The 25,594-nt window shown below is 47.7% G+C and overlaps 6 protein-coding genes across 6 annotated transcripts; 5 read left to right on the top strand and 1 right to left on the bottom strand.

Annotated features, from left to right (window-relative positions):
* The first annotated feature begins 1,269 nt into the window (after positions 1–1,269).
* On the top strand, positions 1,270–2,257 carry LOC121357202 (histone H1). Its single transcript, XM_041474312.1, has one exon. The coding sequence runs from the start codon at positions 1,533–1,535 to the stop codon at positions 2,187–2,189; it is 657 nt and encodes a 218-aa protein (XP_041330246.1). The 5' UTR covers positions 1,270–1,532; the 3' UTR covers positions 2,190–2,257.
* Positions 2,258–6,269: 4,012 nt separating this feature from the next.
* LOC121357209 (histone H4) lies at positions 6,270–6,687 on the top strand. The gene has a single exon (XM_041474320.1). It carries the CDS (start codon positions 6,287–6,289, stop codon positions 6,596–6,598), a length of 312 nt encoding a protein of 103 aa, XP_041330254.1. The 5' UTR covers positions 6,270–6,286; the 3' UTR covers positions 6,599–6,687.
* A 173-nt stretch (positions 6,688–6,860) lies between these two features.
* On the top strand, positions 6,861–7,476 carry LOC121357207 (histone H2B 7). Its single transcript, XM_041474318.1, has one exon. It carries the CDS (start codon positions 7,096–7,098, stop codon positions 7,474–7,476), a length of 381 nt encoding a protein of 126 aa, XP_041330252.1. The 5' UTR covers positions 6,861–7,095.
* A 241-nt stretch (positions 7,477–7,717) lies between these two features.
* On the bottom strand, positions 7,718–19,237 carry LOC121357181. Its single transcript, XM_041474257.1, has 4 exons — positions 18,929–19,237; positions 17,703–17,864; positions 17,443–17,659; positions 7,718–8,094 (listed from the first exon to the last, which is right to left on the bottom strand). Exons 1-4 carry the CDS (start codon positions 19,235–19,237, stop codon positions 7,778–7,780), a joined length of 1,005 nt encoding a protein of 334 aa, XP_041330191.1. The 3' UTR covers positions 7,718–7,777.
* Positions 17,525–18,014, top strand: LOC121357204 (histone H3). The gene has a single exon (XM_041474315.1). The coding sequence runs from the start codon at positions 17,538–17,540 to the stop codon at positions 17,946–17,948; it is 411 nt and encodes a 136-aa protein (XP_041330249.1). The 5' UTR covers positions 17,525–17,537; the 3' UTR covers positions 17,949–18,014.
* Positions 19,238–24,083: 4,846 nt separating the features above from the next.
* On the top strand, positions 24,084–24,978 carry LOC121357210 (histone H2B 1/2/3/4/6). The gene has a single exon (XM_041474321.1). It carries the CDS (start codon positions 24,512–24,514, stop codon positions 24,890–24,892), a length of 381 nt encoding a protein of 126 aa, XP_041330255.1. The 5' UTR covers positions 24,084–24,511; the 3' UTR covers positions 24,893–24,978.
* Positions 24,979–25,594: the final 616 nt, after the last annotated feature.

Genomic DNA, 25,594 nt, shown 5'->3' with positions numbered 1-25,594 from the left:
ATTTTCTGCCCCAAATCTGAAGGAGTTTGAGAATAATTGTTCATCACAACGCACAGGCAATGTGAGGTGAAAAGGACTGTTGCCAGTTCTGATTCTCTCTTATACATAGTGATAAATATAAACCGTAAATATGTTGAAATAGAAACGGAAAATTTGCTATTGTAGGTCAAAAAAACATATTCTAATAATTATCCATTTGAAAGCATCAATTACTTGAATCATAACATTGTCCAGAATTTTAGTATCACCAGCAGTTACAATATCAAGAGGTAAAAAGGAGTTTACAGGCCTTTGGCAAAACAATAGGTTGTAGGCATTAATGAACACATCAGAGAATACTTCTTTTAATGCTTTCTACTCTGAAAAACAATGAGCATTTATTTTTAATTGAAGCTTGGTCTTGGAAAATTGCTTCTGAGGACTGTCCCTGCTCTTGCTTAGCAGCCAGCTGTTTCAGTGTAGCAGATAGATCAAGACATGCCATTTTTAGTATTAATTCCAGTGGAGGGGTCAGTCACTGGACAGTAAGAAAATCGAATATTTAGGAAATTGCTGTGAAAGAGGAATCCTAACTCATCACTTGAGCAAGTTTTATTATGTTCAAGTAGTGGGAAAATCAGCTGCAGCAGTGTCTCCTTAAACAATGATGACTCAGATTTTTGCCAATCCAACTGTATTAAAATAAAATCACTGACACATCATGAAATGATAGGGCACTGGTTATCATTATTAACAAAAATTGGCCGTGTTAAGTTTTTATGTCGCCTAATTTATTAAGAAAGCTGAGTGTTTCTGTAGCTAGAGGACGAGGGAACCATGTCTGCATTGTGTACACTGAGCACCGCAGCACAAACTGCTGCCCTGCCAAAAGTCACCTCCTTTGGTGGGACAAAAAGCCCTTCACGGGGCTTTAACCTGCTCCTTACCTTGCTGCATAATGCACTAATTTAACTTCTCTTAATTATTTTGAAAGAAGTAAATGATTCTGGACAAAGGAGCTAATTTCTAATCCATATTCAGTGCTCAGGATGAGCCTGTGTTACTTACTCCTCTTTGAGATCAAATTGCGACTAAAATATCGATTTAAATCCCTCATTTTCAGTTCAGATTAAGAGAAGACCCTTTAAAGAATATGAATTAATTGCTTTGGAAATCCAGTTCCCCACATCGCGGATTTTATTTAGAAGGAAAAACAAAAGTTTCTGTCTCCCGAGGTCTGTTCAGGTCCAGGACTCAGCGTTTATCGCCTCTTTTTTAGCTCACCCGTTGCCTCTTCGAAAGGAAACTTGGCCGAGGGCAACAAGAGTCTCTCTTCTCCACGCCGCTGCGAACTGGGGGGGTGTCGGTGGCGGAAATTCTGACAAAAACAGCCGTTTTCGGCTGCTAAGAAACACAAAATGAGCGGCGAGCAGGGCGCTCTGTGCCGAGCGGCGGGGCGGGCTCTGCAGCGCACCAATCAGCGCGCGGCTCCGCTCTATAAATAGGAGGCGGCCGGCCTGCTCCAGGCCCAGTGCTGTCCCTGCTGCCGCACCATGTCCGAGACCGCGCCCGTAGCCGCTCCCGCCGTCTCCGCGCCCGCCGCCAAGGCCGCCGCCAAGAAGCCGAAGAAGGCGGCGAGCGGCTCCAAAGCCCGCAAGCCCGCGGGGCCCAGCGTCACCGAGCTGATCACCAAGGCCGTGTCCGCCTCCAAGGAGCGCAAGGGGCTCTCGCTCGCCGCGCTCAAGAAGGCGCTGGCCGCCGGCGGCTACGATGTGGAGAAGAACAACAGCCGCATCAAGCTGGGGCTCAAGAGCCTCGTCAGCAAGGGCACCCTGGTGCAGACCAAGGGCACCGGCGCCTCCGGCTCTTTCAAGCTGAACAAGAAGCCGGGCGAGACAAAAGAAAAGGCGACTAAGAAGAAGCCGGCTGCCAAGCCCAAGAAGCCGGCGGCGAAGAAACCCGCCAGCGCTGCCAAGAAGCCCAAGAAAGCGGCGGCGGTGAAGAAGAGCCCCAAGAAGGCGAAGAAGCCGGCGGCTGCAGCGGCCAAGAAAGCGGCCAAGAGCCCCAAGAAAGCCGCCAAGGCTGGGCGCCCCAAGAAGGCAGCGAAGAGCCCGGCCAAGGCGAAAGCGGTGAAGCCCAAAGCGGCCAAGCCCAAGGCGGCCAAACCCAAAGCGGCCAAGGCGAAGAAGGCGGCTCCCAAAAAGAAGTAGAGCTGAATGAGAGAAAGTGAGAGTCTACTCATCTAAATAAACCCAAAGGCTCTTTTAAGAGCCACCCACTTACTCTCAAAAAGAGCTGAAACACTACGGTCATACACCAGCGAGCCCAAATCACAGATTTTGGTGGGAGTTTACATGGCGTTAATAAAATTCAGATTTTGGGCACGAATGCGTTGGGCAACGCCTGCGTGGGAGATTGGGGCTTCCTTTAAAGGGAAGTGTGTCCCTCCGTGCAGTTTGGGAGCCCTGCGATAGCAGCTGTGCCGCCCCGCCCCTGTGCACTGAGCGAAGCACAAGAGGCGGTGCCGGGGCCCGCCGAGCGCCCTTTGCTCCGCTGCCCGGGGCCGTTCGAAAGTGCCGCGCCGGGCCGCCATTGGCGCCGCGCCGCCTCCCGCCCCGCGGCCCGACCCCCCCGCCGCCGCCGCCCGGCCCTGACGGCAGCGCCGCGCAGCCCAGCCTCCCTCCCTCCCTCCTTCCCTCCCTCCCGTCCACGGCCCCGAGCCGGGGGGGCTGGGAAGCGGGAGGGGAGCGCAGCAGGGCCGCGGGATTCATAGAAGAGTCTGCATTTGGAACAGCCACAAGATAAATGTAAAAGGAAAAAGATGCAACCAGGAAAGATATGGAGACTAGAATACAAACACTGCTAATAGTGTTTAGAACTAATCGTTTTGGCCCACAGAGTGTGGTTTCTTTTTCATCAATTTAAATGAGATGGAAGCTGTGATTTAATTTGTAACATGAAATGATTGGATTTCTTCTCAGATTGAATAAATATTGGAAGTATATGTTTAAGTCAAAACCATGATAACCCTAAAAATTAGATGTGGATTTTATTCTGCAGTTTGAAATTATCACAAACCAGAAAATCAAGCTGTTTTCTTGTTAATATTACTTCATTGGGCAAGAGGAAAACATGATGCTATTTCCTTTTGGAAACCTTAAGGACTATACAGAAGTCAGAAGACAGAAACTTGTTTTTCCTTCTAAATAAAATCCACAATGTGGGGAACTAGATTTCCAAAGTAATTAATTAATATTCTTTAAAGGGTTTTCTCTTTAATCTGAACTGAAAATGAGGGATTTATCCACGGCCCCGAGCCGGGGGGGCTGGGAAGCGGGAGGGGAGCGCAGCAGGGCCGCGGGAACGTGCGGGCCGTGCCACGGCGCTGCCCGGCGGCTGCAGGGGGGCAGGCAGGGCTGCGCCGCACGCGCGATCCCGCCCGGCTCGCAGCAAAGCTCGCAGTGAATCACTGATCGCCCCCTTTTTTCGGCAGTTATCTGCTGCGTAACTCGGGGCCATTGGTGTTTTAAGCCTGAAACCCCGTCGTTGAGAAACCCGCCTCAGAATTAAGCCGCCAAGACAGAAAAAACCTTTTTTATTTTACTGCTGCAGTGCGCTGAAAGTAAATGCTTCATGTTTCGAGTAAAAAGCATTTAACCCTTAGAAAACTGAAACTATTTCACCCTCCCCGCGGGACTTTGAATTGGACAAGCTATTGCTGCTTTCAAGCCCCTTGAGAAGGAACTGGATTAGAGGTTTGACCAAGTTTATATACCACGCGTAGACAAGGTAAACGTATAAAAAAATCTTATGTACACTTAAAATTTGCTAAAGAGCACCACCTGATCTAATAATTAACGTGCAAATGCTAAAGCTATTTACATACCTCCCCACCAAAACAATTGATTCAGCTCTTTTATTGAAATAATTGGTGGCTCTTAAAAGAGCCTTTGGGTTAAAAACGACGGTCCGAGACGCCCTACTTGGAGCTGGTGTACTTGGTGACAGACTGGATTTACCTGGTATCAGAGGAGGAAGGTTTCTTGTGTAGGCCCATGCCACCTATCTGGAACAAGTGAAGAAAGAAGAAAGAGATCTTAGCAAGCTGAGCTTGCTTCTGCTCTTTTTTCCTTTTCACCATGCTGAGCAGAAGCACAGATCCACAGTGATCTCCAGTCTGTATGCAAAATGTCTGAAGGGAAGCAGAAAAAGAAATATTTGGGATATTTTTCCTTCCCAGTGAGAAAGGTGTGCTTGACAGTGCTTCTGCTGTTGCATTTCTCCTGAACTGTGGAGGAGAAAGCAGTGTGGAAAGGAGCAGCTTAATGCTACCTTGGTTATCCTGCTGCTCTGTTTTAATTCCTGCCCTCTCTCCACAGCCCTGCTGCCTCTCATCCAGAACAGGGATATTTGTTGGAGATTTAGATTCATTTCTGAACAAAACTTCAGTTTAGTTTGGTGCAATTTTCTGTGGGGAACACAGAGAAAAGAACCAAGAGGTCCCAGGAAAAGGTAAAGAACAACTTGGCCATCAAGAGGAGACAGAACATAGCAATAGGGAAAATTACTGATGAGATACACCTGTCTTGAGGCTGGGATTATTTGGGAAATTTTTAAAGTGCATGATGAACCTTAGAACCACATTTGAGAAGCTGGGTTGCAAGGCTGTGGGTAGCTACTGTAGATCTTTTAGTTGTTGAGACTGAAAATTTAGGCATAGTTGTATGATTTGCTCCATACATTGTTGCCTGTAGCTGCAAGTTTTCTACTTTAGTAAATTGCTGAGTGATGTTATCATCTGAAGACCCTGTAAATCCCTGGAGAAACATTAAATATATGTGCCACATTTCAACAGCAAAAAAGAAGTGTACTAAAAATGGCCGAGGTGGAAAAAAAGAATAAAGAAGGGGAGGAATTCAACCATGCATTTTCAAAAAAAAAACCCGAAAAACCAAACATATGGACACTGAAAACTACTAAAGGTGATTAAGATGATGGGACTCATTAAAATGAATGCAGCTGTAGAACAGCAGTAAATAAAGGCTCGGGCATGGCTGCAGCTCTGTGCCTGCTCGGTCACAGCGGAGTGACGGATAATGCGATTACTCCCCTATTTATAGGGCCCTTATGCAAATCTCCGGTATCAGAAGTCTTCGCTTCCATTGGACAACTGGCGCACTGACGTCACCAGCCGAACGGAGTGCTCTGCTATTGGTGGTTTTTAAACACCACGCTAGGATTGGTCGATGATGAGAATGCTGTCAGCCAATCAGAATGAGCCCTTTCAATCCCAGCCTTGGCTGCTGGAGCTCCGCGGCGGCGCCGCCTCTCCCGGCGGGGTCACCGCAGCAGCAAAACCCAGTTAAGGGCATTTCTAAGGAAAAACAAAACCAAGAGCAGAAACTAACAACTTGTGAGGCCTTCTGCTACTCTCTTTTTTTGTTTTCTTTTTTCCCTACAAGAAGGAGCATACCTACATGAAATACTTGTTTGTGTTCAAAAAAGTAATACTAAACGGAAAAACCCCAAAACACTGAAAGGAATAGTTGGATAGCTATCAGTAAAGAGTGGCACCATGAAAATTACTGAACGCATGCCACTTTTTAAAAGCACATGAAGTGGTGTAGGTTTTTGTCATAGGTATTAGCACCAAGAGACAGAAATCAGCTCCTTCATCAACACATCAGTCCCATAAACAAAACAAAGCTGTGTGATCATTGAGTCTAGGACATGGGACACACAAAAGAACTCCCCCAGGGTGAAAATGTAAAGTGTTGCCCTCACAGGGAATAAAACAAACAAACCAAAGACTAGCACATTACTCCCGTTTCTGAGCTCTCGGTAGAAAAGGGTTCATTTACCGTAGAAGCGGGACCGCGGCGCCCACACTTTCCCTGCCCGGCCGGGCCCTCTGTCGGGGCACAGCTCGCTGCCGGCGGCGCAGCGGGGGCGGGACGCGGCTCTGCGGGCCCGGCCGCCGCCATGGGCCGGGGTTTGCTGCAGCCCCGCGGCCGGCGGGGTCCCGCTCCCTACGGCACCGAGAGCCCCGCGGGCGGGCACGGGGCGAGCCGGGCCGGGATCCGCTGCGGGCCCGGCCGGGTTCGGCCTCCGGGGGCGGGGCGGGCCCCAGCCGGGATCGGTCCCGGCGGGAGCGGCGGCGCCAAAGCCCGGCCCGCAGGGGAAGGGCGCGCAAAGAGCCCGCCCCTGCCCGGCCCCGCGCAGTCCTCAACCAGGTCGGACCACCGAGAATATACACAGGCGCGGGGCTGTTTCTAGGGCATTGAGCTGATAGTGTGGAAGCAGAATCATGTCTGGTCGGGGCAAAGGCGGCAAGGGGCTCGGCAAGGGCGGCGCCAAGCGGCACCGCAAGGTGCTGCGCGACAACATCCAGGGCATCACCAAGCCGGCCATCCGCCGCCTGGCTCGGCGCGGCGGCGTCAAGCGCATCTCGGGGCTCATCTACGAGGAGACGCGCGGCGTGCTCAAGGTCTTCCTGGAGAACGTCATCCGCGACGCCGTCACCTACACGGAGCACGCCAAGAGGAAGACGGTCACGGCCATGGACGTGGTCTACGCCCTCAAGCGCCAGGGTCGCACCCTCTACGGCTTCGGCGGCTAAACTTAAAATAGTTCTGATTCATACTGTCTAAAACACCAAGGCTCTTTTAAGAGCCACCTACAAATCTCACTATAAGAGCTGTTTATTACTGATGCGTATATCCGCGTTGTTTGGGTTATTAGAAAATGTAAAAATTAAATTAAAAAGGGTAAGAACTTAGTAGACAGCGAATTTCCATAGGGCTAACATCATTAATGGTGGATGCACCGGTGAATGTGGATCCACCCAGCGCAGTTTGTGTCACGCGCTATTTTGTCAGTGAATTTTTGTTTTTAAATCCAGCACGCTAACTGCAGCTAGGATTGTGTAAATGCAGCGCCTGAGCTCTAGCGGTTACAGGACGGAAGTGCCTGAAATTACGTTGGTGCTTTCTACTCCAATAGGAATGGAACAATTACAATCCTCTCATTTGCATAACGCCGTTATAAATAGGGGGCGCAGGCGCCATTTTCGAGGTTGTTGTGGTACAGTGAAGATCCTGAAAGAAAACATTAAGGATGCCTGAGCCGGCGAAATCTGCTCCAGCACCGAAGAAGGGCTCCAAGAAGGCGGTGACCAAGACGCAGAAGAAAGGTGACAAGAAGCGCAAGAGGGCAAGGAAAGAGAGCTACTCGATCTACGTGTACAAGGTGCTGAAGCAGGTGCACCCCGACACGGGCATCTCGTCCAAGGCCATGGGCATCATGAACTCCTTCGTCAACGACATCTTCGAGCGCATCGCGGGCGAGGCGTCGCGCCTGGCGCACTACAACAAGCGCTCCACCATCACGTCGCGGGAGATCCAGACGGCCGTGCGCCTGCTGCTGCCCGGCGAGCTGGCCAAGCACGCCGTGTCCGAGGGCACCAAGGCTGTCACCAAGTACACCAGCTCCAAGTAAAAGGATAGTCAATTACAAACCAAACGGCTCTTTTAAGAGCCACCACACGTTCCTAATAAGAGCTGTGATTGCAAATACCTGTTTTTTTTTTTTTGTTTTGTTTTTTTTTTTCAATGTGTATTACATAATACGAATCCAAGAACAAATACGGTATAAGTAATATGCCAATACATAACTTTTCAGGGTTCTCTTCCCTTGTGTTATTGACTTAAGTAATTACAAGCTCTATTTGTGAGATCTGTGTGTGGCTCTTAAAAGAGCCTTTTGTTGTAGAAGCGCTGAAGGATAACAAGAACTGAGTTTAGCCGCCGAAGCCGTAGAGGGTGCGACCCTGGCGCTTGAGGGCGTAGACCACGTCCATGGCCGTGACCGTCTTCCTCTTGGCGTGCTCCGTGTAGGTGACGGCGTCGCGGATGACGTTCTCCAGGAAGACCTTGAGCACGCCGCGCGTCTCCTCGTAGATGAGCCCCGAGATGCGCTTGACGCCGCCGCGCCGAGCCAGGCGGCGGATGGCCGGCTTGGTGATGCCCTGGATGTTGTCGCGCAGCACCTTGCGGTGCCGCTTGGCGCCGCCCTTGCCGAGCCCCTTGCCGCCTTTACCCCGACCAGACATGGTTCAGTCCCTGCACCAACTCACTGCACACCGCCATCCGCCCTTAGCGTCCCTTTATTACGCGGGAGCCGACCTGGTTGAGGACTGCAGAAAGAGGCGGGGTTTCCTGCCCGTCCTCCCCTCCCCGCGCGGCCCCGCTGGCGCTTCCCGCGAGACGCGGCGCAGGCGCTCTCCCGCTCCTGTCCCCGCCTGTTCCGAGCGGGGCCGCGCCCCCCGCCGCTCTCGCGCTCGCCTCCCGCCGCTGCTCCCGGAGCTCCGGCTCTCCGGCAGGAGCAGGCGCGGGCATTGCGGCACCCTCTGCCGGCGCCCCCTTCACCTTCCTTCCCCCTGCCCGCGGGTCTGCGGCAAAATCCTACCAATGCGGGCCCTCGCCTTGCGCTCCCGCCCCGCCTCTCCGCTGCTCTCTGCCCGCTCACCCCGCTTCTGCTTTGGACGCTTCAAGGGTTCCTTTTTAATGTTCTGGCTATTAGCATTTGCCTGCATAGACACCTTCCTCGGGAGGATTTATATAATCTCTGCCAACCTTGTCCTCTGCGCCCTACAGCTTCCTTCTGTTACTAAGTTCTCTCTGTTTAAAATAGGAGGGGAAGGAAACTCTCAAGCCGTGTCATGTCGAAGGCTTTTACTTTTTCCCCTTTTTTTTTTTTTTTTTTTTTTTTTTTTTTTTTTTTTTTTTTAATGTAATGTCGAATTTCCTTAGTGAGGATTAAAGCGTGAACAGTTCTGTGGCCTGTGTGTTACTGGGCTTTGTTTTTTGTTTCCCTACAAACACAAGCGCACACGCGTGCTAACATGTTCATCTTGTCTGTCATACCTTTACCTATCCAGCATATTTTTGACCATTTCTAGGAAAACTGAGAGCATAAGGAATTCTAAAAGAATAGACCATAAGGAAGAAGCCACTGCTTGCAACAAGATTTTCTGGGAATGCTTCCTACTCGGGAAGTAGGAGACCTGTTCTTGTTCTGCACAGTAATGGAAATTAAAGACTATTTCGAGTTTCTCATGTTAATGTTTGGGTTATCCCCTTGCTAAACATGTGCCAATTAAAATAGGAATGCTACTCATGTTTTTACAGTCAACACTAAAATACAGATCAATGTTCTAGTACTACTAAGTTTCCTGGATTAAGGCAGAATTACATAAACTAATAAATTTTTCCTGACACAAATACTATTAAGTGAATGTATATTGAGATTAAAATAATGTTAACAACTAAAAAACATTTGGGGCCACTTGGCATTTTCCTTTTCTAATTTTAACAGCAAAAAATTTTCAGAAATTTCTATTGATTTTGGGTAATAATAAATAATCTTTACAGTTAATAGAGGAAAATTGACATAGAAATACATAAGTCTTCAAGAAGTGTGAAAATAAGAATTTCCCAAAGAACCTTTTAGGGATTTCATTTTGGTGTGATTTTTCTTTTAATTTGCATTTAGTCTTCATATTCTGTGAACTCTTAGCATTCTAAAACATTTTCACTGGCACAATTATTGTAACTTCTTTGAAATAGAGAAGGAAAAAAAGTGCTGCTGTAACAATGTCCTCATGCCCTAGCATCCTTCTTTCTTATTAACGACTCACACATTTTAGGGTAGGAAATTTCTTTCTTTACCTCCTCTCACTTATTCCCTCAAAAGTGTAGTAGACACGTGTTCAAAAAGGAATTTGTTGTCTTTTTGTAAGATAGATTTATCCGAATTACTTTTTCCAAACACGGGCTCGTAATGAAACAATTCTGAGTTTGGTTGGTTTTCTGGGGTTCATTTGTTTGTTTGCTTGCTTATTCTAATATCTGTGGTTATCTTTCAGCTCTTTTCCTATTTCCCTCTGCAGCAGACAACTTTGTTCAAAACTCTTCAGCCTTCTCTTGTGAAACTGCAAACTTACTGATAGAACCTATTTTATAACTCAGGCAACTGCCTGGTTTGGAATTGTGACTCCAGCATTTAGGGATGTATCACAGTGCATTTGATTTTCATTCTTCCCTAACAGAGGCCCTCTTGGCTTTCCTGGTTGGTCACCTTCTGACGGGCACCGCTAGCCAACCTTCTATTTTATTTAATTCCTGCTTTTCAGCTGGAGCCTTCTACAGGGCAGTGATCCATCCACCAGCACGTGTGGGACACCCTCCAGCCACATCAGCCTGGTACTCTTAAAAAGCAAAAGCAATTAGCAACTCCAACCCCAAACCCAGCGTGTTAAATAAAGACATCGTCACTGATGGAGAAATGAAACAGTTGTGGGAAGACACCCAAGGGAAGGAGGAGTAGGATACCATCCCTTCTGCAACAGTGAATACCTGGTGGAGGCTCAGGGAGGGTCCCAGGGAGGCTCTGGGAGCTCTGCTCTACATTTCCAAGGACGGGGGTGGGTGAGGCTGTCTCTCCTGTCACTTGAGTTCTGAATCCATCCTGGGACACTTGGGTGAATTAGTGTGAACTTCATACTGTACTTTTAGTTCAATTGAGGATAAAAAGTAACTCAAACATTATCTATAATGTGTAAAAAAACAGAACAAACAACAAATCAACCCCATCCCCTATACTCATGAGGATAAAAAGTTTTATTACTTGAAAGTGTTTTTAAAATAAAACATATACAGCTGCTTGAAAAATACTGTGTTATAGTGTGTAAAAAACAAACCAAACAACACTACAAACAAAACAAACATCCCCTATACTCATGAGGATAAAAAGTTTTATTACTTGAAAGTGTTTTTAAAATAAAACATATACAGCTGCTTGAAAAATACTGTGTATTATGAAATACCTCTGAAATGTAGTCTTACAGCCACGCATTTCAGGGCCTTTAAACTAGGTGAATTTTATAAGGATGTTAAGAAATTCCTATTCTTCCCATTTAAAGATCCCAGTGCATTTCAGGTCCTTTAAACTAGGTGAATTTAATAAGGATTAAAATTTAAGAAATTCCTATTCTTCCCATTTAAAGATCCCAGTTACAGATCTTTGGAAACATATAATGACTGCATGTACACATGCATACACACACACACAATTGTAAATCAGTCCTCACATCATGTAATCAGTATTGAACTGGCTTTTCTTTTTATTTCTGTGCAGGCTGCACTCGTGCTGTTGCTGTGAGGTGAATTCAGTCTCTGCATGCACCTGCCCAAACAACCAGCAAAACAGCAAGGACGGGCCTGGAAATGCTGCAGACTCTGTTACAGTTTTCAAGCATGGGATGCAGAGGAGAGGTGACACTTTTGTTCTGGAAATATTTCTGTGTTATATTGGCCTACACTGAGAATAACAAGGGAGCCGGAGAGTGACAAATGTTGGCAACCCCTCAATTTTTATTTGGTGTCTGAATATTTACCACTCTTAGACTCTTAAATGCATCTCTTCTGGAAGTGAACTAGTCCATATCCATGTAGTGACCTTAATTTTTTCCAAACGTGTTCCTTTTTCCTAAAAACAAAACAACAACAACCTGTCAAATGAATCTGCCTGGGACAACTAAGAAGACCAAACTGGCCCAAATAAGGAAAATAACATTCAATTTCAGTAACCAACAGCATCATTCATTTAGGAAAAAGGAGGGGAAGATAACCTTCCTTAATGTTCTATTCCACAACATAACTAACTTGAATTGCAGCTGGCCCTGTTTGTTGCTTAGAAGTCCTTCGATCTCAGTGTGACAAGGCTTTTGACAGAGCTAGTTGACTGCAGCAAAGCATTCAGAAATTCTGAAGTGCTACTTATCATTGCATTGGTGCAGTGGAGACCTTACCTGTTTTCCATATATTATCAGTAGTTGGAATTAATTCAGGAAACACTCAGACCTCAGCACACTGAATTGCATCTAAAACACACAGAGATTTACATTTGACTGTTCCTGAAAAGCTGTGTCTCAGAAACACTGTTTTGTTTATGTGTTTTTGGGTTTTTTGTGTGTGCTTTTTTTTTTTTTTTTTTTTTTTTTTGTCGTGCCTCTCACATCATGCCTTCGGCTCTAGATCCTTATGTTCATTACAACACTGGCATACTGTCCTAAAACCCATGGGATCATATGGAACACTTACAGAAAACTACATCATGTGCCCTCTGGATCAATTACTTTCCTACTGATGGCATCACAAGCTGAAGCTCTTACAGGCCAAAATTTGGTATAGCTTTACAGATCCATCCTGATGGATCAGTGCTGTGCTTGGAATAGCATAATAAATAAAAATCCATATGCAGAGAGAAAGGGCATACTCATAAATACATCAAATACTCATGGCGTTAGATCTTCAGAAATAGGGAGGGATTAGCAAGAATAAAGTGTAGAGAGAAAAGCAATAAGGACACAGAGGATATATAATCAGATTTTTTAATAGCTCAACTACATTTAACCTCCACATGAGAACAGCTGACAGCACAGCAGAGTACAGACTTGGCAGATGTGTAAAGCCAAAGTCATCAAGCCCATTAAAAAAGCATCTTCATGTTAATGGACTAAAATCTCGCAGTGCTTAAGGGCAACAGAACGTGATGGATGGGGAACCAGGCATGGAGCTGAACACTGTCAGTGCATGTAAACGGGATAAAGCACCACAGGTGACCCAGATGAGAGAGGTGAGGAGGGAGCAGAGTTGGAGCAGGACCACGCTGCCCTTGACATGTCCTTTGCCACCCCAGCGTCCCTGCAGGTGTGGGTTTTGTGATGCTCACACCTTACCCTGAGAGCAGGCTCGGGCTGAAGTGCCCAGCACCATGGATGGCCTGGAAGAGAAAGGTGTGGAGAAAGCAGGGCTGGGGCTGTGCCATACTCACCTTGGCATGTCTTTGGTGGCACCAGTGCCTCTGGAGCTCTAGACTTTGTGGCTCTTTGAACCTGAAGCCAAACCTAAAAGCACCTTTAGACCGAGATGCAGGGCACCATGGGTGGCACAGATGACAACAGTATGGAGTGAGCAAGGTTGGGGCATGCCTTTTGCCACCCCAGTGTCCCTGGAGCTGCAGGATTTGTTTCTCTGATCCCTATCAGTCATCACAGACTGGCGCTGAGGCCCCCAGCCAGATGGGCCTACACTGTTTTATGTACAAACAGGTTTAATTCAAACTCAGTTTGCATTGGTTTTGTATATTAATGTTCCTTTAGTTTGTTGTCTTTTTATTACTAAACCCTGGTATTGCCTTAGCAGCTTCACTGAGAACAGAGCTTTCCATCTTGTGCTACTTCATAGTCGTTTACAGGAAATTTTCATTAACTGTATTCTTCATATTCTCATGATGTATTAAGTAGTTTAGCATTAGTGGCTGGAATGGTTGTAGCATCAGGCCACAAGAGCTGACCAAAATGAAAGGTTTTGTTAAAAGCTAACGCTGCTAATGTGCAACTAGCCCAAAGCAGAATAAAAAAGGTAAGGAAGGACCAAGGAAACAACTCAAAGAATTGAGGTAATGTCAGATGAAAAAAAAAACCACAAAACCCAACCAAACAAAACAAACTGACCAGAAGCAACTGATGGGCTTGGGAATTGAGTGCTGGGTGGCCTGTGTGGGATTGAAGGTTAATTTTTGGTGTAGTGTTCACTCTACAGATCCACCCAACTCAAGCTGTAACCTGAGAACTAATGAAAGACAAGCTGGAAACCTTCACTTGGACAAGTGCAGTAACCAGCAGGATCCCAGGGGCAGACCCTGTTGTTGTGGTCAGTGTAATTAATTAATAAGAGGAGTGACTGACAAAGTACTTTCTAACATAGAATGTAAAATTTTCATAAATGTTCATAGTGTTGTGACAATGTTGTTTGCACTTCTACCATCTGATACATCGGATAGAATGTGAGCTCAAAGTGGGAGAGAAGAGAGAGGCAATGGTGCAGCAGGGCAGAACTGGCCAGGCCTGTAGGAGAGCTGTGCTTGGCCGAGTTCAAACTTTGCTTCAGAGGAATCAACAGGTGATTCACATTGTGAGGAAGCCCACAAAAGGGACGTGCAGATGAAAACATGTCCACAACCTATCTTTGCATACTGGCTTGCATGGAATCCACCTTCACAAAACACTTACACTACAATAGTTAATTCAAATGAGAAGCTTGTTTTCATATGGATATGTATCTGTTCAGAATTTTTCAGAAACTAATAGCTGTCAAGTAGGACTGATTCAAATATTTTTTGTCCTAGAAATGCTGTCATCAGATCTTAAATATATTTGGATGAAATGAGGTATTTCAGCTGAATGTCAGTAGCTGTGCTCTGTTTTACCCATTGGACTGATAAGAACATTCTTCCAGGCCACGATTTTGATTTGAGCCAGTTCATCCATGGAGGATGGCTAAAGGGCCAGGAACAGTCCTAGCCAAACACCTTGCTGAGCATCTAAAATCACCTGCAAAAGCACCTTGATTACCAACAGCAGCTCTCAAGCCAATCCTCAGCTGTTCAGCACAGAGGTCTTGCTCACAACCAGCTTTGCCTTGGCAGTATTCTTTTGTCTCAGGCTCCCCTGCAAAAAGCAAAGAAATTTAGCTGAACCTTGCTGACACCAGAGGATCCTCCACTTCTATTCTCACTTGGACTTAGGGAATCTTGCACTATGTCACCAGTGTCTATGTACCACCCATTTGCTGTGTATTACACCCCAAAACTACTTCAGACTCAGGCATTATAATTTAGAGTTTATATGAACCCTGAGAAAATAAAAAGCACTGCACATCTTTCTTTCTCAGCTGACAAAGTGTTAAGTGTTTTTTTACTATTCGAGCATGAAACTCACTCAGAATGAATCCAAATAATACTTAATTTAGTAAAACACAATGAGGTCTTCAAAAGACTAGAGGAAAAGTGACAAGAGCTGAAGGCAAATAAAACCTGTCTCCCTGTCTCACTGCTCAAATATAATTTGTTTCTTGAGCATGCAAAAAACCCCCAAAAACCAAGAAACAACAAAAAACCAAAACCCCCATCATTTCTGATGCTACATTTTGCTGAAATGTAACTATGACCAATGGCTTCTATAAGATATTAAGTATCTTCTAAATAAACTGTTAGAAAAAGCTAATTTACTTGATTTAATAATTTTTTTTTTTTTTACTTATAAGCATATGCAAGTAAGTCCAGGTAAACATATCCTCAGCCATCTCAGTAAAATGAAATGAGTTAGCTTTCGCTGCATCTCATTTCTGCAGTCCCAGTGGTAATCCACAGGAATTAAAAAATCTGTGCGGAAAAACACAAGTCGTACATCAATGACCAAATCTGGGGGAATGAATAAATCACAGCAGAGATTTCTTAATTCCTAAAGCACTACTCCCGATGCCTTCCCCCCTCCCTTTTAACCCTCCGAGGTTCAGAAGCAGAAAATGGCTGAAAGTGAGAAAAACAGAGGAAAGAAAATGGTGTCGAGGCACTTGATTGGTCAGATTTTGCTGCAGAGTCCAAGTTTCTCACACAGAGAAGGAAATATTCCTAAAATGAAGTTTATCAGCAGTTAAAACTAAACTGAGCCTTGCAATCTTAGGCTTTCCAGGAGAAATATTTCCCCTAAGCATTTCTCGGTGGCTCCTTATTTCCTGGTTTCAATGAAGGCTGTGTCTAAATTCAACAAACAGCTTCTTCAAGCCCGTGGTACTCATTTGCAGCATCGAAAAACCAAAGGGACACAATTTCCAATAATTTAGTGGAACAGCAGGCTCCCTAAATAACATAAAACTACCTGTAGCATTAATATATATGTAAAGGTACTGTAAAGGCCGAAATAATTTTAGAAGTGCACGTTTCTCAGGCAACTAAAAATCTATTTACTAGAAGAGTGGGTGGGGGGGTGTCCGAATTTACAGTCCGGGGAGAAATCTGTTTTTTAGTAGGTTCACAAAAACCACCGAACACAACAGATAGGGAAGAGCCTCCATTTAGAAATTATTCTACACTTGCTAAGTTTTCAGGCACAGATTCTTCTTGGAAAACGCTTCATCTGTGGTAACTTCAACACATCTTTTTGGGAGCCTCAATATTGACAGAGAAGATTCATGCAGCCTAAAATCTCTACCATTAAAGACGTTACGTGTGTGGTCCTAGACAAGACATCAGCCAGGAGCACACGACTTGGAAAAAGGACTCAGAAAACATCCTTGCCTCCAACCTTATATTCCACCCACCCCCTCACTTTAGGAAACACATTTATGTCGGGAATAAATAGCAGTGCTCGAGAGAGGCCGAGCATGCCCGCGGGACGTCGCTCACAAGCAAGAGTGATAAAGCACCGAGGAAAGTACTGATGGAAAGTCCTTCCAGGGAAGGCGGGAAAGGAGTTTTTGCGCTTTCAGAAACAAAGCGAGTCGCACAGGCTCTCCCAAAAACAAAAATAAAAGGGGGGGGGGGGGAGGGGGGGGTGGGCGAGATACAATATTGCTGCTAGCATAATAAAGCCATAAAGTGAAAAACGATGAAGTTAAATGAGGGACATAAAGGCAGCACATTTACAATACACAGGAGGCATATGGAGTGCATTTTACTCCTCCAATCATGAGAATACGATCCTATAGAAGTTTCCGCGAGCTGCGAGCCCAGCAAAGCACCGAGAGCAGCCCGGTAATAACTTCGGGAGCGCTCGCCGCTGGTTTTTATAGCCGAGCGCTGCCTGGTGATTGGCTGATGGGAACGGCCGCGCTCGGGGGGAAGGTTTGAAAATCCCGCGTTAACCCCTTCTTCGGCTGAGCCCCGCTCCCGAATTCCTAACCCCGACCCGCCTTTTCCCTTGGTCTTCCCTTTCTTCCGGACTGACCTTACTGCTTTTTAACGACTTGTCTTAATGAATTGAATTACTCTGCCGCTTAAAGTGGGTAAAAGTAAAATACAAATTTCCAAGAATTGCCGATAATTTGTTTGTAATCATGTTTACTTACTGATACTTTATTCTTTATTTAAACTGGTGGCTTATATTTTGTCATCCTACATTCTTATGGAAGTATTAACAAAGGAACCGTGTGCTTTGCATCCGTTCTGAAACAAAATCTAGCGCAGTGGGTTTTTTTTTTTTTATTCTGCTTCTTATTTTCTTGGTTTCTTTGCTTGGGTTTTGTTATTTTTGGGTGGGGTGGGGTTTTTTTTTTTGGTTTTTTTTTTTTTCGTTTGCTTGCTTTTAAGTTTGTTTTTGTTGCTGTGGGGTTTGAGAGGATTGTGGTTCTCTTCGGGTAAATCTTTATAGACTAACTACATTTTTTAAAATGCAGAGCCGCAGGTACCATAAGGAAGCTTCTTCGGGAAAAAAAACAACATTAGAAATAGACAGATGTTGATTTTTTCTTACACAAAGAAAGCAACACAGGATTTGTTGGGAACCACTGGGGCTCGGAGCGGCTTCAGCTGTAACCCAATAGAATCCTCCGCTGCGCTGACCAATCAGCGGCGGGAGGCGGGGCCGCCGTGCTCCATAAATGGGGCTCGAGGGAGCGCAGTGCCGTCGTTCCAGGGCGCTCGGTGCTGGGGCTGCGATGGCGCGCACGAAGCAGACGGCGCGGAAGTCGACGGGCGGCAAGGCGCCCCGCAAGCAGCTGGCCACCAAGGCTGCCCGCAAGAGCGCGCCGGCCACGGGCGGCGTCAAGAAGCCGCACCGCTACCGGCCCGGCACGGTGGCGCTGCGCGAGATCCGGCGCTACCAGAAGTCCACGGAGCTGCTGATCCGCAAGCTGCCCTTCCAGCGCCTGGTGCGCGAGATCGCGCAGGACTTCAAGACCGACCTGCGCTTCCAGAGCTCGGCCGTCATGGCGCTGCAGGAGGCCAGCGAGGCCTACCTGGTGGGGCTCTTCGAGGACACCAACCTGTGCGCCATCCACGCCAAGCGCGTCACCATCATGCCCAAGGACATCCAGCTGGCCCGCCGCATCCGCGGGGAGCGCGCCTGAGTCCCCTGCCCTTTGCATCAAATTGAAAGGCTCTTTTAAGAGCCACTACAAGGCCACTGAAGAGAGCTGTTGTCTCTTGTGTTATGCCCATGCCACGCGCTTTTGAGTGCCCAACTTATTGGAAGTTCAGGGATAACTGGGGAAATGTGAACCTTCCATAGCCTACAGCCTTGGCCGCCCCTTGCACCCCGGTGTGTCGGTCATTGTCAGGTTCACCGCCTAAAGCCGCCGGGGCTGACGAGGGTCTAGGGGGCTGTGCTGTGCTGGGTGAAGGCGAAAGCGGTGCCTAAAGAACAGGCAGCCTCAGAAGCGGGACGGGGGCGGGCGGGCTTCAGAGCACGGGGCTCGCAGGGTCTCTGGTGTGCAGTCCCTAGGGCGCTAAGGGGTGCTCTCCGCTGTTTCTTCTTCCCGCTCCGTCCCGCCCACCGAATGACAGAGAAGAGCGCCGCCATTTCAGGAGCTCCCTGCCCCTTCCAGGCTGTCGCGGTCAGTGGTGCCGCGACAGCGGCTACGGCAACGCCAGTTGTTCCCGACCTACCCCCTGCCTTAGATTTCTCTCGCCTGCGTGTCCCTTGCCCTTTGGAAAGAGGGTCTGGGCTAAGCGCCTGGTGCTCCGTGTGGAAGAGAATGGGGGAAATAGAGGATGTAACCTGCAGAACGCATTTCCCCATAGCACCGAGAGCCCCCAGTCATGCGCTACACCTGCTACCCTCGTTTCGTTCCTCGAGTAAAAATTAGGTTATTACTGCTAACTTGAATGCGACTTTCCCCCTCGGAACGCAGAAGAAGTGGGCTAAGCATCTGTGGGCTCTGGGAAAGCCGAGAAAAAATAAAATCCCTTCCCATTTCCCTCCAACCCCAAAACCGAAATAATTGTAACCTTAACAGCGATTGAAAGCTCTTTTTAAGAGATACGTGGGTGGCTCTTAAAAGAGCCTTTTGTTGTAGAAGCGCTGAAGAATAAGAGAAAAATGAATTTAGCCGCCGAAGCCGTAGAGGGTGCGACCCTGGCGCTTGAGGGCGTAGACCACGTCCATGGCCGTGACCGTCTTCCTCTTGGCGTGCTCCGTGTAGGTGACGGCGTCGCGGATGACGTTCTCCAGGAAGACCTTGAGCACGCCGCGCGTCTCCTCGTAGATGAGCCCCGAGATGCGCTTGACGCCGCCGCGCCGAGCCAGGCGGCGGATGGCCGGCTTGGTGATGCCCTGGATGTTGTCGCGCAGCACCTTGCGGTGCCGCTTGGCGCCGCCCTTGCCGAGCCCCTTGCCGCCTTTACCCCGACCAGACATGATCCCTCTCTCACACCACCTCCACTAATACAGCGGCAGGGACCCCGCGCCTGTGTATATTCTCGGCGGTCCGACCTGGTTGAGGACTGCAAAGGGAGGCGGGGTCTCCTGCGCCCCGACCAGACATGATTCCTCTCTCACACCACCTCGACTAATACAGCGGCAGGCACCCCGCGCCTGTGTATATTCTCGGCGGTCCGACCTGGTTGAGGACTGCAAAGGGAGGCGGGGTCTCCTGCCCTGCCCCCGCCCGGCGCCCCTCTCCTTCCCCCTCCCCGCGCCTGCTTCCCGCGAGACGCGGCCGAGGCGCGGTGGGGGCTGCGTCCCTGGGGCGCGCGCGGCGGCTCCGCCTCTCCTGAGCGGGTCTGGTCCCGTCCCGCGCTTCTAGCGGCCATGGAATCGCGGAATAGTCTGGGAAGGGAAGGACCCACAGGGATCATCCAGCCCGACTCTGAAGTGGTTGGTTCATACAGAGATTGAACGCACCATACTGCCCTTTTTCGCACGGGTCTCTAACCAGCTCAGTTAATGTCGGGCCCTCGCGTCCCTTTGCGGCTTTCCCTTCGCGCCGCTCGCCCTCTCGCTGGTGACAGTGCCACGGCCGCTCTGCGTCTCCGTCAGCAGCGAGAGCGGGGCCTGCGACCCCCGGCCCTCGTGTGGGGCTGCGGCGCCCCTTCCTCGTCCCTCCCCGCGGGTCTGCGGCAAAATCCCACCAATGCGGGGCCGCGCCGGGCGCCGCCGCCTCCCCCGCGCTCCTCCGCCTCCGGCAGCCCGGCCGAGCCGTCCTTCCCGCGCCGCGCTCTCTTTGTTCGCCCCGGCCATGGCGGCTGCGCGGTTTGTTTGTCTGCCGCAGCTGCCCCGGCTCCGTGCGGCGCTGGGCTGCGGGCACGGAGCGTTCCGTGCTCTCCCGTTGCGCGGAGCGGCTGCGGGTCGGTGCGAGGGGAGCGGGGGGCGAGGCACGGCCGGCGGGAGAAAGGGACGGCAGGGGCTGCAGCGGGAAGCGTTCAGAGCAGAGACCCCGCGAAGGCAGAGCGGAGGGGCTGCTGGAGCGCCGCAAGGGACCGTCCTTTCAGCCGGGCACAGCCCCGGGGCCCCGCGCTCGCTCCCGGCAGCTGCGGCCCCGGGAAGAACCGTCCCTGCAGTGCCCTGAGAGCCCGCAAGCGAAAGGAAGGATTACGGAAAGCACAAACGTCTGTCTGTATGACATCTGAAGAATGAGCACTAGCGAAACAATTTTCATTCCAATGAGGAATGCAGAATTTTTTCCCGTGTGTTTCAGAAAACATCATACATTCTGCTTACAGTATGTTGGAATTGTTTGTGAAGTGAATGAATAAATGCTGAGAGAGTTATGAGACTGTATTTCTATATTAGATCTGTCAAGATTTTAAATATTACTTGCACAGAATATAGCTGATATGCCTAAGGTACTTGCCAATTCTTATTATTATTTTATGTCCATTAAACGTGCCTACTCCTATAAAATTTTTCATATCCTTTTAAAATTGTGCAGTTATTTATTTAAGTTTATTCCTTAATATAATGTAGAAAACCTCAGCAGCATCTCCAAAATATTTCTGGGAATAAAATATTCCCTAAATTCAGGGGGAAATGCAATTGAGATAGTCATGCTTTCAGTTACAGGTGACAAAAAGGTAGAAATATTTTTATAAGTATCACTGTGAATTCCTTTTTCTTTTGAACTGAAAGAATTGCCACTCATATATACAGTATTAGGAGGAAAATATATCTCCAATTTAGATTAGGTTTGCTTTTTTGACTGAACAGAATGAAGTAAGGCTGTTTATAAACTAACTGGAAGATTTGTCAGTAGTGGGCCTGCCAGGCTGGTGCCTAACATTCCCGTTTGGCTCCACAAAGTCTGCTTTGTTCTTTATATCTGAAAATCTGTGTCTAGCTATGTTTCCTGAGGCAGTTAGGAACAGCATTCTGACTACTTAAGAAACCCGAAAGAAATGATGCAAAATCTTTTGGTATGTCAAAACAATAATTCATTCCTAAGGATTCCTAAACACAGAGTATCCTTATCCAGAGTATAACTTTTCCTTCCAGCAGTAAAACCACTGCAAGACTTGGAAAATCCCCTTCCATTTCTGCCAGAGATGGGTGATGGAGAGGCTGAGACCAGCAGCTTAAAGTAAATAAAACATCTGCAAAGCCCTTTCCTCAATAGGTGTGGTACATTAGATAGAATTTAACATCACACCTTCTAGAAGGCTGCCTTGCTTATGTGTTGCTGCAAGTGCACACAGACATGTTTCACGGGTGTCTGTTTATAGATCAGAGCATTTTTTTGGGCAAAAATAATTTTAAAAGAGAAGAAAGAAAATTTTGCTGCTCAATAAAATCCCTAATAAAGTTATTTCTACTGTGGATTGGAGATTTTTTTTTTTTTAAATCAAAGTTTAGTGTCCAATTCGCATATTATAGAAACTGTATTTTCCTCATGAATTTGGGCACACAGCACTAGGGGTTAAATGAGAAAGGAAACCTTTGCAAAAAACAGCTTGTTAAAGAAATTAAAAACCTGTAGCTTTTCAAGTGTGCATTAATTAGGACAGTTGCCCTAGTTCCTCATTAAACTATAATGAGGAAATTGCATTTGTTTATTACAATAAGGCAACATCTCACCATGGCTGCACAAGAGGGTACGTAATTAGTAAAAAAAGTCATTGCATCAGTGGATTATAACCAGCTTCAAAGCTGCTCATCATTTTCTTGAGAGATTAAGTGGCAATTTAAATCCATATCTGTATCTGCTGCAACTGTCATAATAGGTATAATAATATGCACACTGAAGTAATGTTAGAGCTGCTAAATAGGTACATTTTTTTCTAGCATTGCAAGCAATGTAGAAGAAAAGGGCTAGAAAAGCTCTTAGAATATTTAACCATGCAGTTTTCAGTCTTTTTATATATATTCTGGCATTGCCAAGTCCTCCCCAAGCATAAATGTGATCCATAGCACTTGCAGGACCATGGTTGCAGATTCAGGTTTTTATTTTTGTCACAAATTCTTCAGAATGTGAAGGTGCATTGCAACCCAGTGACACAGCTAAGCTACCATGTGATACGGATTTCATCGTTCCTACTGCTTATTGCATATGCAAATGAGAAAAATTCGTTTATTTAGACTTGCTTAGCTGCATTCCTTCATCCACTGGAATTTGCCTTAAAGCTGTCTTTAACACCAGGAGATTTTCCAGCTCTCCTGCCATTTAATCCATCTGATTTACTGGATTTTTTTACATTGGAGACCTCATCACTGGTGAAGGCAACACCGGGTCAGCAACTGCTGAGGCCACTACTGGCTAAGACAAATCCAGGGAGTGTTGAGGGGTGGATCTAAGCATCACAGAGGATGAAACTCCAGGTACTGAGGTGAGAAGACAGATGAGTGTAGTAAGAGTTTGGAATGAAATTCTGGAGCAAATAATGAATTCCTAGTCAGATGGCAGGAAGAATTTGGGGGGATACGCTGGGCTTAGCTCCACACTCAGAGGATGGGACTCTCTCTTGTGCTACCAGCTCTGACCTCCACATACAGGAGTTTGTCCACAGAGAAAGCCAACTCCTGCTTAGCTCTACCCCACGGTAGAATTTTCTGGAATTCCAGTGCTTTGACCTGGAGATACACACTTGTGGCCCAGAAAGCCCATCCTGACAAGGGGTGCAACAAACGCAGCCTGAACGGAAGGTCGAGGCAGGTGATTCTGCTGTTCTACCCAGCTCTCCTGAGACCCCACCTGGCGTGCTGCATGCAGCTCTGTGATCTTCTGGCATGAGAAAAGACATTAATCTGTCAGAGCAGCTCCAGAGAGGGCCACAAAAACTATCAGAGGGTCATCTGTCCCATGAAGAAAGGCTGAGGGAGTTGTGGTTGTCTGGCCAGGGGAACAGCAGGTTCTGAGGAAACCCATAGCAGCCTTTCAGTACAGAAGGTTCTTTTCAGGCCTGTAGGGACAGGAGGAAGGACAATGACTTCAAACTGAAAGAGGCCACCTTTAGATTGCACATAAGTTAGGAATTTTTTGCAAGGAGGCTTGTGGGACCCTGAACAAGGCTGTCCAGGGAAAATGTGGATGCCCCATCCCTAGAGGATGCCATCCCTAGAGTCAGGCAGGATGGGGTTTTGAATAGCCTGGGCTATCAAGGGTGACCCTGCCAAAAAGCAGGGGTTTTGGATGAGATAATCTTTAATGGTCCCTTCCAACACAAACCATTCTGAGACTGAAATTTTCTGATAGACACATATGTAGAAATCTGTTCTGGAAACTAAGTATAGAAGGCTCATGAATGTTAAAATAAAACTTTAATTACCATTGCAGTTTTTAAAGAAGAGAAGTGTAAGGGCCAGGAGATATTTAGCTGTAGCAAATGGTCAATAAAACAGCATAATAAAGCCACTACAACCCTAAACATGTCCACTTAAAAACAAAACCTTTAGATCCAGACACCATCACTATAAAAGATTTGTCTGGTGCTCCAGCAGCTCTCTTCTTTATATTTCTCTCCACAAATGATCCCTGGCACCCTGCTTTGGCCATGGCACAATGCTGCCTTAAAAACCTCTCAGCTGCAGCCTGGGGATGGCAAGGAGGCACAGTGGGAGAATTGCCTTTCCCTGAACCCAGGGCACTCCTCCTTCTCTCCACGGGATGGAAAGAGCAGAGGTGCAGCAAAGATGAGACCCTATGTGTTAAATATATGCTTACATTAGCACCTCGGTGCAGTGTGCTACAGACCATCAGATGAGGATTCTGGGATATTATAGCAAGAGGAATCAGCCAGAGAGTTTTCCACACAATTTATGAATGAATTTTCCGGAGGAGCCGATGGACACGGCCCACGGGGAACTGCAGCCCGGCCCGCGACGAGCGTGACTTGGCCTTGGCTCGGACCTTGCCTCCTTGTTTCCCGCGGCCGGACATGCTGGAAGCGCTGGAAGGAGCAGCGGCTGGGCACGGAGCAGCACACAGACAATCACCCTGACGCAAGCGCCGCTCCCCTTTTATCCCTTCCCTGGGCGGGACGAACCCGCGGCGATTGGCTGGAGCCGGGCTCTGCCGGAACAACCAATGAGCGGCCGGATCGTGTCCGGACCAATCGGCGACAAAGACGCGCCAGGCACAGGAAGGACCAATCGTATTGCGCAGTGCTGATCCCTGAAATTTGCATACGCGTCTGTATAAATAGCGGGCTCTGCGGTCATTCAGCGTGCTCAGCTTCCTCCGGGTGCCCGAGCGTTACAGCCATGCCCGAGCCGGCCAAGTCCGCGCCCGCGCCCAAGAAGGGCTCGAAGAAGGCGGTGACCAAGACGCAGAAGAAGGGCGACAAGAAGCGCAAGAAGAGCCGCAAGGAGAGCTACTCGATCTACGTGTACAAGGTGCTGAAGCAGGTGCACCCCGACACGGGCATCTCGTCCAAGGCCATGGGCATCATGAACTCCTTCGTCAACGACATCTTCGAGCGCATCGCGGGCGAGGCGTCGCGCCTGGCGCACTACAACAAGCGCTCCACCATCACGTCGCGGGAGATCCAGACGGCCGTGCGCCTGCTGCTGCCCGGCGAGCTGGCCAAGCACGCCGTGTCCGAGGGCACCAAGGCTGTCACCAAGTACACCAGCTCCAAGTAGACGGTTTCTGCGATCTTTCTCCCATCTTTTTAACCCAAAGGCTCTTTTAAGAGCCACCCACATACTCCGTAAAAGAGCTTTAACACAGTAGTGCCTCGGACTTCTTGGGTATGGAAATTAACTAAAAAAAATAGATAGAATTTTGAACAAACGTTTAGTCGGCTACTTAATCTTGCAATAATAGTTACAAAATCCTTGAATATTTTTTCCAAGTTAGAGGTAATTCAAATGTACTCACTCTTCTTAAATGTAAACGTCTAAATAGTTCTTCAATAAATGTATTTTTTTACAGTAAAAATAAGTGACAATACTTAATCATTTGTTCTATCCAAATTAGAAGTTTCACAGTTAAAACAGCAAACATGCTTCACGAAGATAAAAAACATCTAATAATTTTTATGAAAAGGCAGCGGGGGAAATACCCGACCCTCTTTACCTTCGGTATTGATGTTTCGGAATTGTCTTAAGCAGAAACGTATTGCCTTGTGTATGAGAAGACAAGGACTACAGCTCTGGGGGAAGGTGTAGGCACTTTAGGGGGCTGAGAATCCCACGGAGCGCGGGTGGGCTGGGAGCCAGAGCGGGCAGCGCTCCGCGCCCGCCTCCCTTTCTCCCTTTTTCCATCCCCTCCCCCTTCCCCTGCAGCGCGGGCTTTTCCAAATTTCCCAGCGGCCCAATGAGCGGCTGCGGCTTCTCCCACCG

Source organism: Pyrgilauda ruficollis, unplaced genomic scaffold, assembly GCF_017590135.1.
Source record: "Pyrgilauda ruficollis isolate IOZ18807 unplaced genomic scaffold, ASM1759013v1 scaffold32, whole genome shotgun sequence".
Lineage (NCBI taxonomy): Eukaryota > Metazoa > Chordata > Aves > Passeriformes > Passeridae > Pyrgilauda > Pyrgilauda ruficollis.
Note: the sequence above shows the minus strand (reverse complement) of the source record. Positions and strands in the feature narration are given on the sequence as shown.